Here is a 17,173-nt window from a genome sequence, read left to right as displayed (position 1 = left end):
ATCCCTATCAAAATTTCAGTGTATTTTTCACCGAAATAGAACAAATAAGGCTAAAATTTGTATGGAACCACAGAAGACCCAAATAGCCAGGGCAATCTTAAAACAAAGAACAAAGCTGGAGGCATTGGGTTCCCTTATTTCAAACCATATTTCAAAGCTAAAGTAATTAAAACAGCATGATACTGGCATCAGAACAGACACTTACATCAGTGAAACAGAAAAGAGAGCCCTGAAATAAACCCACACGTATATGGTCAATTAATTTACAAGGGAACCAAGAATACACAATGAGGAAAGGAAAATCTGTTCAATTAAAACAGTTCTGGGGGAATTAGATAGCCACATACGAGAGAATAAGACTGTACCATTTGTCCTATACTACATACAAAAATTCAAAATGGATTAAAGACTTGAATACCTGAGACCATAATACTCCTAGAAGAAAATGTAAGTGGTAAGTTCCTTGACACAGGCCTTGGTGATGATCTTTTTAAATATGACACCAAAAACAAAAATAAACAAGTGGGACTATATCAAACTAAAATGTTTTGGAACAACAAGGGAACCATCAACAAAATGAAAGGGCAATCTACTGAATGGAAGAAAATATTTGCAAGTCATATATCCGATAAGGGGCTAATATCCAAAAAAAAAAAAAAAAAAAAAATATATATATATATATATATATATATATATATCTTTTCAAGTTAGTGTTTTCATTTTCTTAGGCTAAATACCCTGAAGTGGAATTGCTGGATCATATGTAGTTCCATTTTTAGTTTTGTTTTTTTTTTTAAGACTTTATTTATTTATTTGACAGACAAAAGATCACAGATAGGCAGAAAGGCAGGCAGCGAGAGAGAGGAGGAAGTAGGCTCTGCACTGAGCAGAGAGCCCAACGCGGGGCTTGATCCCAGGACCCTGAGATCATGACTTGGGCCAAAGGCAGAGGCCTTAACCCACTAAGCCATCCAGGTGCCCCTATTTTTAGTTTTTTGAGGAACTTCTGTACTGTTTTCCATTGTGGCTATACAAATTTACTTTTTCACAAGTAGTGCACAAGGGTTCCCTTTCCTCCACATGCTTGTGAACACTTGTTATTTCTTATTTGATAATAGCCATTCTAATAGGTGTGAGATGATCTCTTACTCCAGTTTTGATTTCTATTTCCCTCAATTATTATGAGCATCTTTCCACGTACCTGTTGGCTATCTATAGGTCTTCAGAAAAATGTCTGTTTAGACCCTCTGCCCAGTTTTTAATGGGTTTGCTTATAATTTTGCCATTGAGATATAGGAGTTATATATATATATTACACATTAGTAAAAAAATTACAGATATTACCTTACAAATATATTACTACCTATATATGGACAATGCTACATACATATCTGATACACACATCCAAACACACACACCTGCCTTAGAGTAGGAATTGATTTTATTGTTGAGTCGCTGCATGAGCAATAATACTGCTTCCAGCTTGTTGACAATCTCCATTGTGATACCTTTACCACCATCTCCAAGACACTTGGGCTTATAGGTCAGAACGAAGTGACTCCAGGCTCGTAGCACTACTTCTGCATCATCAGCACTGATAAGGAGGCTGTCTCTTAACAGTGCCCTTACAGTGCCCTCCACCTTTTCTAGCAGCTGCCTCCACGGCCGCGTAAGATCAACCTGAAATTTCCAGAGCACAAACTCATTATAGCCACTGGCCAGAGTCAAAAGAATACTCTTTTAAATTAAGAAGCAAAAAACAAAAAACAAAAAACTACTTGTAGTCACCAACACAAAAGACCATCAGTCAGACCACAGCATTATATGTGTTTTGCCCAAAAAAGTGAAGACAGACCATTTACCTGCTCAAATCCACCCAGAAGCTCTGTAGTGTCCATTGCACTGTTCATAGCCATGATCTTTAATGTGTGACCAGTAAGGTGTGCCAGAAGCTGGACCAGGCTACTCTTGCCCACAGAGGCTGGCCCCACAAGGATGACCATCCAGCTCATCTGCACACACTTCATAATAGATTCCAGAGACTGAAACGACTGGTGCAAAAGTGATAGGGGACGGCGGGACAGGAGAGGAACGTAACTGCCACGGGAAAGGACTGAGTAGCCCAGCTGAAAAAGACATGCCAGTGAGATTTCACAAGTGTGTCTGGTTGTGGGAACAGAGGAAATCAAAGGAAAATGTAAAATAGAAAATATTCCTACATGCCTCACCTGAACATCATAGGGAGTGATGTGAAATAGTCTGGTTCCCATGTATGGGTTGGAACTTGAATTAAACACATCCTTGAAAACAGCAATGACCTAAATGAGGACAATACAATTAAAGTGCAAACCATTCCACCAAATTCTAGCCAAACCTTCTAGATAACATGCACAACAACAAGAGTCAGAACACTCTGAGTGAACACTAGTCACAATTTCCTTATCCTTTTGAATTTTCTCTTATAAACTTCCTCTTACAGATTATATTAAACTAAATCTTGAGGATGAAAGCAAACTGGAACCCAAGCAAAGAACAGTCATCTAATAAACTATTTGAGATTCCAGTTGAGAATGTATCATAAATTAAAGTCATGGATATTATGGCAAATCTACAGATGAAAAAATCAATCTGCTTTCATCATCCAAGATATCACCTAAAAAGGCAGAAGAGACTAGTAGCCTGAAGATTATAAAGAACACTGACAATTTCGTGAGCACCTACTATGTGCCAAACATTGTAGACATGCTTTAATAGATTATTCTGATCCTTACAGCCTTGCAAAATAGGTATCATTTCCACTTTATAGATATGGAAAATAGAATTAAGGAGAGTTAAAAGGATTTACTAATGGTTAGTAAGTGATTTTTAAATCCAAGCCAGTCTCACTCGAAAACACCATTTTAGCCTAGTTATTTATATAGAATGACAACCAATGCAAGTTATCTGATTATTTATATTCAGTTATCCCTTCCTTATTAGAAATACAATTAGAAAACTTGCCATTAGCCCTACTTCTTTTCTGGATTTCTTTTTAAGAGGAGTTGGGGCGGGGAGAAAAGCTAAGGGTGTATAAAATACACTAATTTAGCCCAGAGCAGCACAAAAAATTCCAGCCACCCAGAATATGTATACCAAGTTGCATGTTTCTAACAAAGCAGTAATACTCATATTAATCACTGTACAATGGACTTTAGTCAGAAGATAAAAATATTATTATTTTTAAGTTCTACAAATAGAATGTATGGCATGGTGACTATAGCCAATAATACTGTATTGCATTATTTGAAAATTGCTAAGAGAACAGATTTTAAAGTTGCCATCAAAAGAAAAAGTCTCGGGGTGCCTGGGTGGCTCAGTGGATTAAAGCCTCTGCCTTCGGCTCAGGTCATGATCCCAGGGTCCTAGAATCGAGCCCCGCATTGGGCTCTCTGCTCAGCAGGGAGACTGCTTCCTCCTCACTCTCTGCCTGCCTCTCTGCCTACTTGTGATTTCTGTCTGTCAAATAAATAAATAAAATCTTTAAAAAAAAAAAAAGTCTTTTGTACTACGTAAGGTAATGTGTGTTAAGACTTACTGCAGTGGTCATTTCACAATGTATACAAATACTGAATCATTGTGTTCACCTGAAAATAATATGTTGAATGCCAATTATACCTCAACTAAAAAAATTAATGAGTTTGAGAAATATCGGGAAAAAAGTAATAAAGGTAAAATCATTATCAGTACCAAACCTTGATGAGGAGTCAAAAAGCAGCACAGGAGAAAAGTGTTCCTGTCACATACTTTTGTGACCAGGCGTTTGATGATCTTACATTGTACTCCAAAGCATATTATACTTTCCACTCCCTGACAGTCTACCAAAACTAAAATTATAAATACTTTCACGTGTAGTTGGTTTAGTTTTATAAAGACAGATTCAATTTACTCAAACTCTTCCAACCTTGATAGGCCCTTCTCCTATTACTATTTTCCTCACTTTGTACGTGTGTCCGTGTGAATTCAATAATTAACATAGAGAAACGAAGAAAACCTTCCATACCTTACACTGACATTCCATTTGACTGACATCAAATACCCAATAATTAGCCAGCATCTGGCCACAATGAATACAGTATAATTAGTAAGCAGATGAAGAAAATAAAATTACTAGTTGATGGTATATGAATTATATATAATGAAATTATATTTTAAAAAACTAGGTGAAGGGCGCCTGGGTGGCTCGGTGGATTAAAGCCTCTGCCTTTTGCTCAGGTCATGATCCCATGGTCCTGGGATAGAGCCCCGCATCAGGCTCTCAGCTCAGCGGGGAGCCTGCTCCCTCCTCTCTCTCTGCCTGCCTCTCTGCCGGCTTGTGATCTCTGTCTGTCAAATAAATAAATAAAACCTTTAAAAATAAATAAATAAAATAAAAAAATAAGAAAAAAACTAGGTGAATATTTTGTCCTAATACAATGACTAAAGGCACTTGTACATAATGAATGAGTCAACATTTGGCTGCAACTGGGATATGAAAGCAAAGTTCTAGGCTGGAGTGCTGGCTCTACCACTCACTATAGGGGATACTCCAGGACTGTGGGCATTGAATCCTCATTGGTTAAGAGGTCAGGACAGCGCCTCCTGCCTGCAGCTACTGTGAATATCCTGTGAGACTGGACTTTAAATACCACAAAACAAAACGAACACATTATTAGTTTATTAAGCTAGGAATTCTAGTGTTATTTTCTGTTTACAAAGAGGTATTTTTATTTCCATCCAGATACAGAATATTCTTTTGTGTACCTACTTACACTTTGTAGATTAAAGACTTTGTAACTCCAAGTTTCTTTAAAAAAAACAGAAAACTGACCCCCTCTACTGAATATCACTTGTCTCCTCCTGTTTCTCCCCTTTGCACCTTGAAAGAGGCTAAAGACCTAGTTCTTTATTACTGGGGGGCAATACTGTTTAAAGGAGGTTTGCAGTAAAGGGATTCAGATGGATAAATGAAGTATGTACTCTGAAGCAAATTACTCTGCACTTTGAGACACTGAGGTAGGTGAACTTTTAGTTTCCTTCCTTAACTTTTTGCCCCCAGTTTATGTTTTATTGACACCAGAGCTCAAGCTTCGACCATGTACTTCCTCAGTGGGTAGAGCTGCTCCTTCTGTGGCTGCTTCTCGGCCTTCAGCTCTTCCTCGTGCTTGTTCAGCCAGCGGCGCATGGCGCATGTCTTCTTGGGCCGCAGACCCAGGGGCTTGCACTTCTTACCTTTGTAGAATTTCCTGCCTTAGTTCTCTTTCTGGTTGATGACTGTGAGAACACTGGAAATGGATCCGCCAACAACTTGGACCTTGGAGAGCTCGGAAGCCGTGCCACCTGTCCCTCTGGCACTGTGCAGCTGGGACGGCCTCACCTCAGCTCTTCCAGCAGTTTAAGCAGCTCCTCGTTCTTGCCACGAAGGTCTCGAGGTTTCACCTTGGCCCTGTCTGCATAATCCATTGCTCTGCTGCTGGGAAGAGACTGACGGAAAGAGCTCTTTCCTTAACTTCTAAATTCTAAGCAGCTTTAGTGAGTTTAGTATTAATTAGGGAGTATGCCCTTTCTCTCCCTAAGGAAGAAATCAACTTTCAGATGGAAAGAAACACAAAGAACAAGTATGAAACTCACCTTTTCTTTGTCTTCCTTGGTTCTCATTCTCTCACCATAGACCAAAAACACATGCTGACCAGGATCATAACACCCAGCAGACTGGTCAACTAGCATCAACTGACACCAGCGGAAAAGGTCCCGAAGGTTGAATTCCCAGGGTCCTCCTTTTTGCCCCCATTTCTTCTCAATAGTCACTTCATGATCAATCTAAAAAGAAAACACCATTATTGGGAAACATGTCCCATTGCTAAGCACACTGCATTAAGTACTATCAATGTACTACAAATGCATACATAATCTGAAACAGAAATTAGGTTTGATACCAAGTCTCTTCCCACCAAACCAGACATCTAAACCAGGAATACTCTTGTAAGCATTAACACTGACAAGATCTTAATAACCATAATCCTCAAATGAGTAGTTTTTTCCAGCAGAAACATCTACAATTCAATGTGATTTATTTTAGAGAGACTGATAAATTTGATAGTGTCCCACTATGAAAAAATGATGGTTCTATTACAGCATGAAAATAAAAAACAGGGCGCCTGGGTGGCTCAGTTGGTTGGACAACTGCCTTCGGCTCAGGTCATGATCCTGGAGTCCCAGGATCGGATCCCACATCAGGCTCCCAGCTCCATGGGAAGTCTGCTTCTCCCTCTGACCTTCTCCTCGCTCATGTTCTCTCTCACTGTCTCTCTCTCAAATAAATAAATAAAATCTTTAAAAAAAAAAAATTAATACAAGTAGGTACTTACTTGGTTGTTGAAAGCAACCATCTTCTTAACAATATTTTTGTCAATGGCTGGAAACAGAGTACTGGCAATGAACTCCATGTCAATTACTGTAAGGGGATCCACAAAGACCTACAGAATCCAAAAAGAACATGAAGAAATACTATTGTTTCTCTTTACTGAACACCAGGAAGAACTACCACTTGCAAAGTAAAACTGTTATTTAACACCAAAGTAACAGTACCTCAGTTTAGATATACATAAAAATTGTTAGAGAAATCTCTTTTCTTACATTTTTAGGATACAGAATCCTGTAAAATATTTGAAATACAGGGCAACAGAGGTTTTGTTGTTAGCTCCACTCTAATGAATTAAAGAAAAAAAGATAACATACAACTTAAGTGTATTTGTTCTTATTTTTAAGCATTTCTGTCTTTTTAAATTTCCTATATATATTATGTCCTCAAAACTAGATGGTAAGGCATAGGAGCATTTACTTCAAAATCTCAACTTTCAACTTTTCAGTATGTTTGAAATTCCTCATAATAAATTCTTCTGAAAAGATACTCAGCAAAGGGACATCAAAGAAAGGGACATCAAAGAAAGCCAACATCCAGAGCCATTTCCAAATCTGTAGGCTAGTCAAATTTTGACAAATAAATATTAAAACAAGTAAGCATATGTGTATAGATACACATACACACTCTCCAACCTCTGCAAATAAGAATAAAGACAATAAGAAAGACATCAAATGTTAATAATGATTGACTCTGGTATGGAGAATACTGGATTTTTTATTCTTCTGGTAGTTTTCTTTTCCTTCTTACTTTAACTAAAATGCATTATTTTCATCATAAAAAAAATTCAGTATTTTAATAGATCACGTAGACACCTGGAAAAGTAAAAAACTGGCCTTGCTTCTGAGGATGGTATTGGAATTTCTGGAGGGGTGGTTATCTTACCCTCCACTAACTGATAACACACCGGTTTTCCAGGACTGGAGACAAAGGGACACATACCTGAAGAGAAGTGATGATGGGAATCAGTCACATTAATATTCACCATACAGAGACATGGAATTGAGAAACAGATCATTAAATCGATGCTCTCTCATTCTTACAGTGAGCATCCTCATAGGTATGTGCCTCAGCCCTATCAGCCCCAACACTTCACCTTCGGTCTCCATGGCAACAGCAAATCTTACCTGAGTGAATCTGTTAAGGAAAGACCTTGGCAAGCCTTTCCTCCCACCTCCTTGTCTAAAAGGATTTTGACACCCGAAAATCTTTGTCTTTTCATGCTGTACTTGAAAACTCATTCCCAACTCAGGAACATAGATTTCTCCTCTGTGGTCAAAACAAGCATTGAGTCCTTCCAATACAGACTGAGAAGCCAGGTTGAGCTATTTGAAGAAAGTATATATATTTATTACATATGCTATATAACTATTAAAAAAAAAGAATAGTATAAAAACAGAATAGTATTGTCTTCAGGAGGAAGAAGCTCAAACAGTACTGATAACATTCCATTTTTTAAGATTTATTCATTTTTTGAGAGAGAGAGAGAGAGAAAGTGGGGGGAGGGAAAGGCAGGGGAAAGAAAATCTTCAGCAGACACCCTGCTGCACACAGAGCCTGCCGTGGGGCTCCATCCCACAACTGCAAGATCATGACCCAAGCCAAAACCAAGAGTTGGACACTTAACTGACTGAGCCCCCAGGCACCCCAGTAATGTTCTACTTCTTAAGCCAAATATTTATCCTATTATTTCATATACAGACACATGTCAGACATCTAAGGTATATAAATTATCAATAACTTTTGAGTAAACTGAATAAACATTCAGACTGAATTTTTTAAAAAGCAGTTTAAATCTTCTCTAAAATTAAACTACATCCATTGTATTCACCTATACAGACCTACCTTGTACATTCCAGCTTACCAAAAAAACTTGTCAGTAAACAGATCTCATTTTTGCACTATGAGATCTTTAAAGATGAAGACTGCTCTTTATATACTTAAATTATCTTCTCCAGCTCAAATACGAAATGAAATCGCTAAATGGGTTTCAAAGTCATGATATAAACTACATAAAGTAGATCGACATGGCTAACGTTCACCAACATTTTTGTGAACAAGAACAAATACAAGGAGTTTCTGTGCCAAAAACGAAAAGAGCTGAATGGAGGTCTTCAGGGATACGAAGTGTGGTAGTTTTTAGGTAACATAGAAAAATTCAATTAGGAAACAAGAAATCAATAAAATGCAAAGGGACAAAAAAAAAACCCAGATTCTATCAGAATTTCCAGTGTCATGTTTACATAAACACTACAAAGCACAAAATCCACTGAATATTCCCAAACATGTAAAACTCTAAAAGCTACTCTTAAATGTGACTTAGTTAAGAATGTCTTGGGTTACCTGGATGCATTTCCACCCAACAGGACTATGGTCTGAAGCTTTAAGCTTTAAAACTGAGCATTTTTCCCCCTGGCTAAAGAATATAATACTACCAGGCATCTTTTTCCAAAAATCAGGGAGATGGGACTCACCACTCTCCTACTATGAGAAGTAGGAAGAAGCTCAGCTGAAAAGTAACCCCATAGCCTGGCCTCCAACTTCAGACCCAAAGACATCTGAATCTTGGGGACCCACTGGGGCCCCCAAAAGTTCCATCCACAACATTCTGATCACACCAATCATTTAAACTTCACCACTACTTCCCAGCCTTTTCCTGGATTAATAAGGCATATGACTAGATGCCATTGCCCATAGCTTTAAATTTTTTATTTTTGTATATCACCTTTCCATATCTCCAGCTGCCTGTTGGTCACTAAGTTTCACCATTTATCCCAGGTATCATGAGGGGCTCTGTTCTTCCAGTCAATAACTTACCCATAAGGCACATGTAACACTAATCATTTTCTCACCATTTTTTAAAATGTCTCTTAAGATAACTTCCTGCAGTCTCTCTGTTGCTCTTATAAAACATGTGGTTGACACTTTAAAAAACCCATGAAATAAATACAAAATACAAAGCTAGCCAGACACCAAAGAATAAACCAGTGAAGAGGACAGTTTTTCTCTGGAAGCTGGCTTATAACAGCAGGTGTTAGTGGCTTGTATATGCAAGGGTTTCTAGATATGCTTTCTGACAAGTGACTTTTCTTATTCTCCAAAGGAACCGTGGAGGACTTTTCTTCATTAGAAATTTGTCTGTACTAGCAAAACAGCATGACCTAGTTATATGAAAAGTAAGGTATGCCCTAGCAATATAAAAGTATGACTGCTTTTCCCATTGTGACCCTATGCTTGGCAGGACGGATAGTTCTCTCACCTCATCCAACACAACCCAATGGCCTGCCTTCAGAGCCGCCAGCAACGGACCATCTCGCCAGGCAAACTCTCCTCCCTTGCCTCCTTCAACAGGTAGATCTGCTCCAAACAGGTCTGTGATGTCCTTTGAGAGGAGGCAGAAAGGAGAAAAAGCCAACATTACATAAAAGAATTAACTAGATCCCAAGACCCTAAATCTAACATGATAAATTCTTGGGCCTTATGCCGCTTTTCCTTTTTATTCCAAGACAGAACTAATCCATCCTAGCACTCTTTACCAGGAGCCCAGACATGCCCCCAAGGACCTTCTCACCACAACACTGCAAATTATCAATTGATTGGAGCTGGAGCTCTAGATCAGTTCTTAACTGTGGCTATACTTGGAAATTAATTAGTGAGCTTTACACAAAACAAAACAAATAAAAATAAAACAAAGACCAGTAGCAATGCCCAGGCCCTGCTTCCAGACCCCACTACTGGAGAGTCTTATTTGTCACCTCTTGTCCTGTGAGAGTGTTTAAAGGAGATTTTATTTCTATTACTTTTTTTAGGAAGGACAAAAATAAAGAAGGCTCTGTTATAATAAATACTGAATTGGGCAATTATCTCTCAAAAGACAATGAAATTAAAGCATCGAGAGAGAATAATATTACAGATATCCGTTACTAATAAATCTAAAAGGAGACTTAGTTTGGAAAGTCATGCTGCTGTGGTCTTTATCACCATGAAATGTTTGGGATTCTGAAAATGTCCTAATTATTTCTGATTAAGAAACTGTATAAACAGATTCAAACATTACTCCCTATACTCATCTTCATCAGCTGCAGGATGACTAAGCTTACCGTCTGCTCTGACAAGTTGATTCGAACAAGGATGTTGCCTGAAGCCTTTGCTAATGCTCCCACCAAACTTGTCTTGCCCACACCAGGGGAGCCCTCCAGGAGAATGGGTTTGTTCAGTTTTGTAGCTCTTAAGAGCCTCTGGGCATTCATAGCTGTGGTGCCTGCACTGAGTGCATAGTCGGCAACATTATTCCTGTGAAGGACAGGTCCTTAAGCAGAGAAAAGAAAAGCCACATATTAGCTGGACGTCAACCAAATCATACATACATGTCAATGCAAAGATTTTAAGAATCTAACAAACAGACTTCCAGTGAGCGAAGCACCATCTATAGTGAAAATGCTCAGCTCTGTTTCAACATTTCCCCACTTTCAGGTTATAAAATCCTTTGAAGGAATAGCCAGCAGCATACGTTATTCAACTGTGCCTACTACTCAGGTCTCTCCAGCACTTACACCTACGTATATACTCACTTACATAGGTCTAACTGCAAGCACACGTTCCTCCTTTTACAACCTACACCTGGAATTACTACATGTACATGCACAATTTACCTTTACAAATAAGTATATTCTTTTTAAGATTTTATTTATTTATTTGACAGAGAGAGAGAGATCACAAGAAGGCAGAGAGACAGGCGGTGGGGGGAAGCAGGCTCACTGCTGAGCAGAGAGCCCGATGCGGAACTCGATTCCAGAACCCTGAGATCCTGGCCTGAGCCAAAGGCAGAGACTTAACCCACTGAGCCACCCCCATGCCCTATCTGCTTAAGAGTCAAGTGTAAGCTCAGTGTGTAGGCCACATGTTTCCACAGAAGTAATTTCATCCAAGGTTTTTAGGCCTCCAAGAAAATTCAGGATGCATCTTTAACCCATAATCTAGCTGAACTGCAGACTACTAATAGTTTTTATAGGGCTTAACATTTGTGTCACTGCGTCTCCTGGAAGAAACTTTTCGTATACCAGTTTGGAGGGCTAGGATAAACATCAATTACCTCAGCTGTGGAAGCAGAAGCAAGGATCACCCCTGTCCCAGGTCACTACCATATAGCTCCTACACGACAGTCCTGAATATTATGATGATGACTTAGGGAAATTAGATCATTGGATGTACCATCGGGGATGAAGAGTACTACTGAAGAGAGAGAGGGAAAAGGGTGATATTCCATTTGGCCAGGAATCTAGGCTGGTTTTGTTCACCACTGAACCCTCAGTCATTGCCACTGTTCCTCTAAGCGTTTCAGACATCCAACAATTATTAATGTAGGGTGGGAGAAAAGGAAAAGAAAAAGACGACCCTGCTACAGAAGCAATAATCTGAAAAATTACTAGTGCCTTCTAAGATCTCTAATCTACCTCATTTAAATATTTGGTAAAAGCAATCTAGTAAGAAAGAGAGCAAGGATTCCAACTGAAACCCACGTGAGTTTTCCATTTAATCATTCACTCATTCATCCATTCACTCAATCATCAGACATTTTCTGAATGCCTTTGGCTGCTAGAAAACATCTCAGGTGTCAGGAACAGGAAGACAGGGACACAATTCCTGCCCACAAGGGCTCACAAAACTATTTTGGTAAGCAGTGATGAGGATCTATAGTTGATACATTATGGGTTGAATTATCACTACAGGAAAGCTCTTGTTCTGAGCACCAAATCAAAAATAAATGCATTTTTAAAAGACAATTTATTCACAGATTAAAGACTGTACTTTCCCCTGTTTTTATGTCAGTTATCTATTTTTAATTATTTATGAAATTATAGTTAGTTATACCAAGTCAAATTCTAATTCAGATAACTAGTTTAAAAATAATCATGCATATGATACACTAAAAGTCACAATAAAAGTCAAGTACCTATGATCTACAAGAGTAGAATCTTCATTTATTTAAAATCATTCTTACCCCTTGGTATAAAAAATGGATGAATTCCCCAAAGGTTATCTATTCCAGTAAATTCTTTGGCCTTGAGTCGGTCATAAATCTTCAATTCGTTTTTTTGACACTCAGTAAGTCGCACTATCTTGCAAAGTTTCTTGAGTAGGAATTTCAGACATTCTTTGCGAGCCAAGAGAGCAGTACCAAACCCTGAGGAAGTTGCCCCTAAAAGACAGAGAATCGATACATCAAACAACAGCACGACACGACACCAAGCTTCCCAACTACTCATCAGGAGCGCCTGGGTGGTTTCCAGGGGAAATGAGGTTCTTGCTGAAGTTACACCCAAAATGCAATCGCTCCTGTAGATAGTCCGAAGGCAAAAGTCTGGATCCCCACAATTGACAGATTGGCAGCAGCTAATTCAGTAAAGCACCCACGCACTCCAGGATGAATCAGCCTGGACGTAGGATGGATTAATGTGGTACTGCTGATCATACTGGTTTATATCTCTAATCTTCACTGCTAAAAAAACCAGAACTTAAATACTGAATATTGTGAGCTTACAGTAACTTAAAGAACAAACAAACTAAAGGATTCAGGCAATAACTATAAATGACCATTCATGGTAAGAATTATCCAGTCCAAGGGTTGGGTTGTAGACATTGGGGACGGTATGTGCTATGGGTAGTGCTGTGAAATGACAATTCACAGACCTGTGAATCTACCCCTGGAGCAAATAATACACTGTATGTTAATAACAATAATTAAAAAAAAAAGAATTATCCACTCCTTCAGGAGCAAGGGCATTTCCAACAGTCTTCTTTTTACTCCTAATAACCACTTCATGTTTACCAAGTCCCTAGCCTATAAGCAATGAGAAGTTGCAGCCTATCTTTTATATCAGTCATCTCTCAAAAAGAGTAGAAAGAAAATAAAATCCATTCTGGGTCTCAGAAATGTTACAGTAAGTGATTTTTTTAAAGTATCTGGGTCAGAGGTTGGAGGTCTGGGTTTGCTCCATTTCATACTCCCCTCTACCCTAACCCCCTTGTCCCCACACCAGCTAACAGACAACATACCTGAACCTATTCCATCTATGTACACCAGGCATGCAGCATGGACAAATGATGTCACAGTGGAGATGGTCTCTGGCCTTTTCAAAGCAGCTTCCTCCCCCATTGTGTTCATGAAGTTAACCCAGGACAGGATATCTCTGATACTGACCACACATCTTCGGCCAAATTCCTGGTGGGTCAGCCAATCAATGAAATCCAGCATCACCTCCGCTATGTCAGCCCCTAAGACATAAGGACACAAAGGCAGTTGCTTAGAAGTAGCTGTATCGAACACTCCCAAGAGGGTTTTGTAACATGGGACCCAGAGATGCCCTAAGAGAGTTCTGTGCTCCATAAGATTATATGCAAATTTTTGTGAAAGTCCATTACCGCTTTTTCTGAAGAGAGGGTTCCATTGCTTTTATTACATTCCCAAGAGATTCATGAATAGCATTCCACACTTACCAAAAAAGAAAAACCACTTTGAGAATTTCAGCCTAAGAAGCAATCCTGAAAACTGCTCAAAAGAATATTCATTTGTTTCATGTTCAGATATAATTGTGAAGTCAAGACACAATGATTTTAGAAAATATATAAATTTTATCGTTTTTTAAACTGATTCACAGGAATAAGGATGCCATATTTTCAGTAGCATTTTTTAAAAGATTTTATTTATTTATTTATTTATTTGAGAGAGAGAGAGAGGAAAAAAAGGAGAGACGGAGAGAGCATGAGCAGGGAAAGGGGCAGAAGGAGAGGGAGAAGCAGACTGCCCATGGAGCAGGGAGCCCAACATAGAACTTGATCCCAGGACACTGGGATCATGACCAGGTCACTAGGATCATGATCTGAGCTGAACGCAGATGCTTAACCGACTGAGACATCCAGGTGCCGCTTCAGTGGCACTTAGTTCAGGTTTTTTGTTTTATTAAATCAATGCATCCATCCATCAGAATTCAACAAATCAGAGGATTCATAATTTTATCTCATGATTTAAAGGACCAGTCTAACTATCACATTTTCATATTGTAAAATATTTGGAAACAAAATACTTCTTAAGTAATATAGATTAGAAGCAATGTCAGTTTAATAAAACACTTTATATAACTCCTAAAATCAACAATAAACACTTATCTAAGAAGTATGAGTATGAAAGAACATTGCTTTTGTTTTGTTTTTTAAATACGACAGGGAGAAATCAGCACTGCTATAATATAAAGTGGACCATTCAGCAAGAGCCTTCAAGGCTCTACTGCAAATTATTAGAAGAAACTATCTAGTCAGAAGAAATAAACTAATTATGAAAAAACCCACAAATCTTTAGAAAGAACTTAAAATGATAACTCAAGGGGAAAAATCCAGTGACAATGAGGAAAGCAATTAAATGCTGTTTCAGCAACTAAACATTAAACATGAGTACTTGGATGGACATTTCAGGGTGGAATAATTTTGAAGTAAAACAAGGACTTAAAGGACAACTTTTCTACTGTTAGAGGATAATTAAACCTTGATTATTAGGAAATAATGAGGTAAAGTGGATGGGTTCATACATTGTTTATAACAAATATTAAAAGGTAACAGAAAGGGCGCCTGGGTGGCTCAGTGGCTTAAGCCGCTGCCTTCGGCTCAGGTCATGATCTCAGGGTCCTGGGATCGAGTCCCGCATCGGGCTCTCTGCTCAGCAGGGAGCGTGCTTCCTCCTCTCTCTGCCTGCCTCTCTGCCTACTTGTGATCTCTCTCTGTTAAATAAATAAATAAAATCTTTAAAAAAAAAAAAAAAGGTAACAGAAAATAGGAATCCATGTTATAAATGTAATAATAAATACTAATATGTAAAATGACTGAGGTGCCTGGCTGGCTCAGTTGGTAGAGCATGTGACTCTCGATCTCAGAGTCTGAGCTCCATGTAGGGTATAGAGAATACTTAAAAATAAATAAATAAAGATAAAATTGTTAGTATTTATTTACTTATTCTTAAGATTTTTCTTTTCTTTTTTTTAAGATTCTATTTATTTATTTGACAGACAGGGATCACAAGTAGGCAGAGAGGCAGGCAGAGAGAGGAAAGGAAGCAGGCTCCCCGCTGAGCAGAGAGCCTGATGCGGGGCTCGATCCCAGGACCCTTGGGATCATGACCTGAGCCAAAGGCAGAAGCTTTAACTCACTGGGCCCCCCAGGTGCCCCAAGATTTTTATTTCTTAGAGAGAGACAGTGAGAGAGCGAACACAAGCAGGGGGAGTGGGAGAGGGAGAAGCAGGCTTCCCACAGAATAAGGAGCCCAATGCGGGAACTAGATCCCAGGACCCTGGGATCATGACCTGAGCTGAAGGCAGCCGCTTAACCGACTGAGCCACCCAGGTGCCCCAAATGAATAGTATTTATTAAAAAGTAAATTACAGGGATGCCAGTCCCACATCAGGCTCTCTGCTCGGCACGGAGCCTGCTTCCCCTCTCTCTCTGCCTGCCTCTCTGCCTACTTGTGATCTCTCTCTCTGTCAAATAAATTAATAAAATCTTTTTTTTTTTTAAATCTTAAAAAAAAAAAAAAAAGAAAGCCTACATGTTCTTCAGAGGTCATTACCTAAAACAAAAACAAAAAACATCTATTTCCTGGAATCCTTTCTTTTTGTTCATACTATGGATATATAGATAAAACTACTATAGAGGTTTGTGAATAAAAATTCTTAGAGTAAGGTAGTAGAACTCAAAGGTGTTTATATTTTGATTAAGATAATATAGTGATTATACCTTAAATATTCTGAATAGGATCAGAATTCAATTTAGAATTCATAATTAGTTGAAATATTAGATTCATTAAATCTTACGTATCTTTATAAAGAAAATTCGGAAATAAAAGCTTTATCTAGTTTCCTATTTTTAAGAACATTTTTATGCTCTGCCAACCTGATCCATTTCCAGATGATAAAAATTAAGCCACTTCTCCCTCACTATCTATTGCTTCCCCAAAGAGGTTGCTGCCATGTAAGCTTTACAAAGCTTACAGTAAACAAGCTCCCTAAGGACAAGCAGGGAGGCTCAGAGTTAAGTCCTAGGGGCCGCGGTGCCAACTGCCCTGTAGAGAAACCAATAAGCCTAAAGACCACTGCTGATGGAGCCAACGTAGCAATGTAATGGCAGCTGCAATCTCTACCATTCTTTTACAATCCAAACAACTTCTAAAAGTATGCAGCCAAAAGGAGATACAGAGGTTACATCCCAGGGGAATTCAGTCCCAATGCAGAGCCAAAAGACAAACCATGCGTTCTTAGTAACCTGTCCTCTCCTCCTTTACCTGGAATACTCATACCACGTGCAGCACTGCAGACAGCACACAACTAAGTAAGAAGTTCTGAGCGTGGGCCTTGGACCAACCTTACTGGCATCACCCAAGAATTTATTAGAAAGATAAATTCCCAAGCCCCATCCCAGACTGACTGAATCTGAAACTCTAGGTAGGAGGCCCAGCAAACTTTATTTCTGTAAGTCCTTCAGGTGAGTTTGGAACTGAAAGAAGCAAATATCCTTTTATATGTTCTTTAAGAAAGAGAGATTTTAAAAGAGAGAGAGAGAAATAAAATGATCCAGAGCTTGAAACCAAAGCTGGGTTCTAAATTTAGCTCTTCAACGTATAAGATAAATATATACACATCATGGGGCACCTGGGTGGCTCAGTGGGTTAAAGCTTCTGCCCTCGGCTCAGGCCAT

The 17,173-nt window shown here is 38.8% G+C and overlaps 1 protein-coding gene and 1 pseudogene across 2 annotated transcripts in view; both read right to left on the bottom strand.

Annotated features, from left to right (window-relative positions):
- MDN1 (midasin AAA ATPase 1) overlaps positions 1-17,173 on the bottom strand; it is a 167,289-nt gene that overhangs the window by 69,891 nt on the left and 80,225 nt on the right. For both annotated transcript variants that reach the window (XM_044245581.1, XM_044245572.1), the window contains exons 34-43: positions 13,493-13,711; positions 12,438-12,635; positions 10,537-10,745; positions 9,696-9,818; positions 7,564-7,761; positions 6,384-6,491; positions 5,647-5,835; positions 2,229-2,318; positions 1,863-2,126; positions 1,419-1,680 (exon numbers count right to left, since the gene is read on the bottom strand). In XM_044245581.1, coding sequence (XP_044101516.1) covers positions 1,419-1,680; positions 1,863-2,126; positions 2,229-2,318; positions 5,647-5,835; positions 6,384-6,491; positions 7,564-7,761; positions 9,696-9,818; positions 10,537-10,745; positions 12,438-12,635; positions 13,493-13,711 — 1,860 coding nt within the window. The remainder of the gene's footprint in view (positions 1-1,418; positions 1,681-1,862; positions 2,127-2,228; positions 2,319-5,646; positions 5,836-6,383; positions 6,492-7,563; positions 7,762-9,695; positions 9,819-10,536; positions 10,746-12,437; positions 12,636-13,492; positions 13,712-17,173) is intronic.
- LOC122904594 lies at positions 5,063-5,616 on the bottom strand (annotated as a pseudogene).

Source organism: Neovison vison, chromosome 1, assembly GCF_020171115.1.
Source record: "Neovison vison isolate M4711 chromosome 1, ASM_NN_V1, whole genome shotgun sequence".
In the NCBI taxonomy this organism is placed as follows: domain Eukaryota; kingdom Metazoa; phylum Chordata; class Mammalia; order Carnivora; family Mustelidae; genus Neogale; species Neogale vison.
The sequence above is the reverse complement of the archived record's forward strand: the minus strand, read 5'-3'. Positions and strand labels throughout refer to the sequence as shown.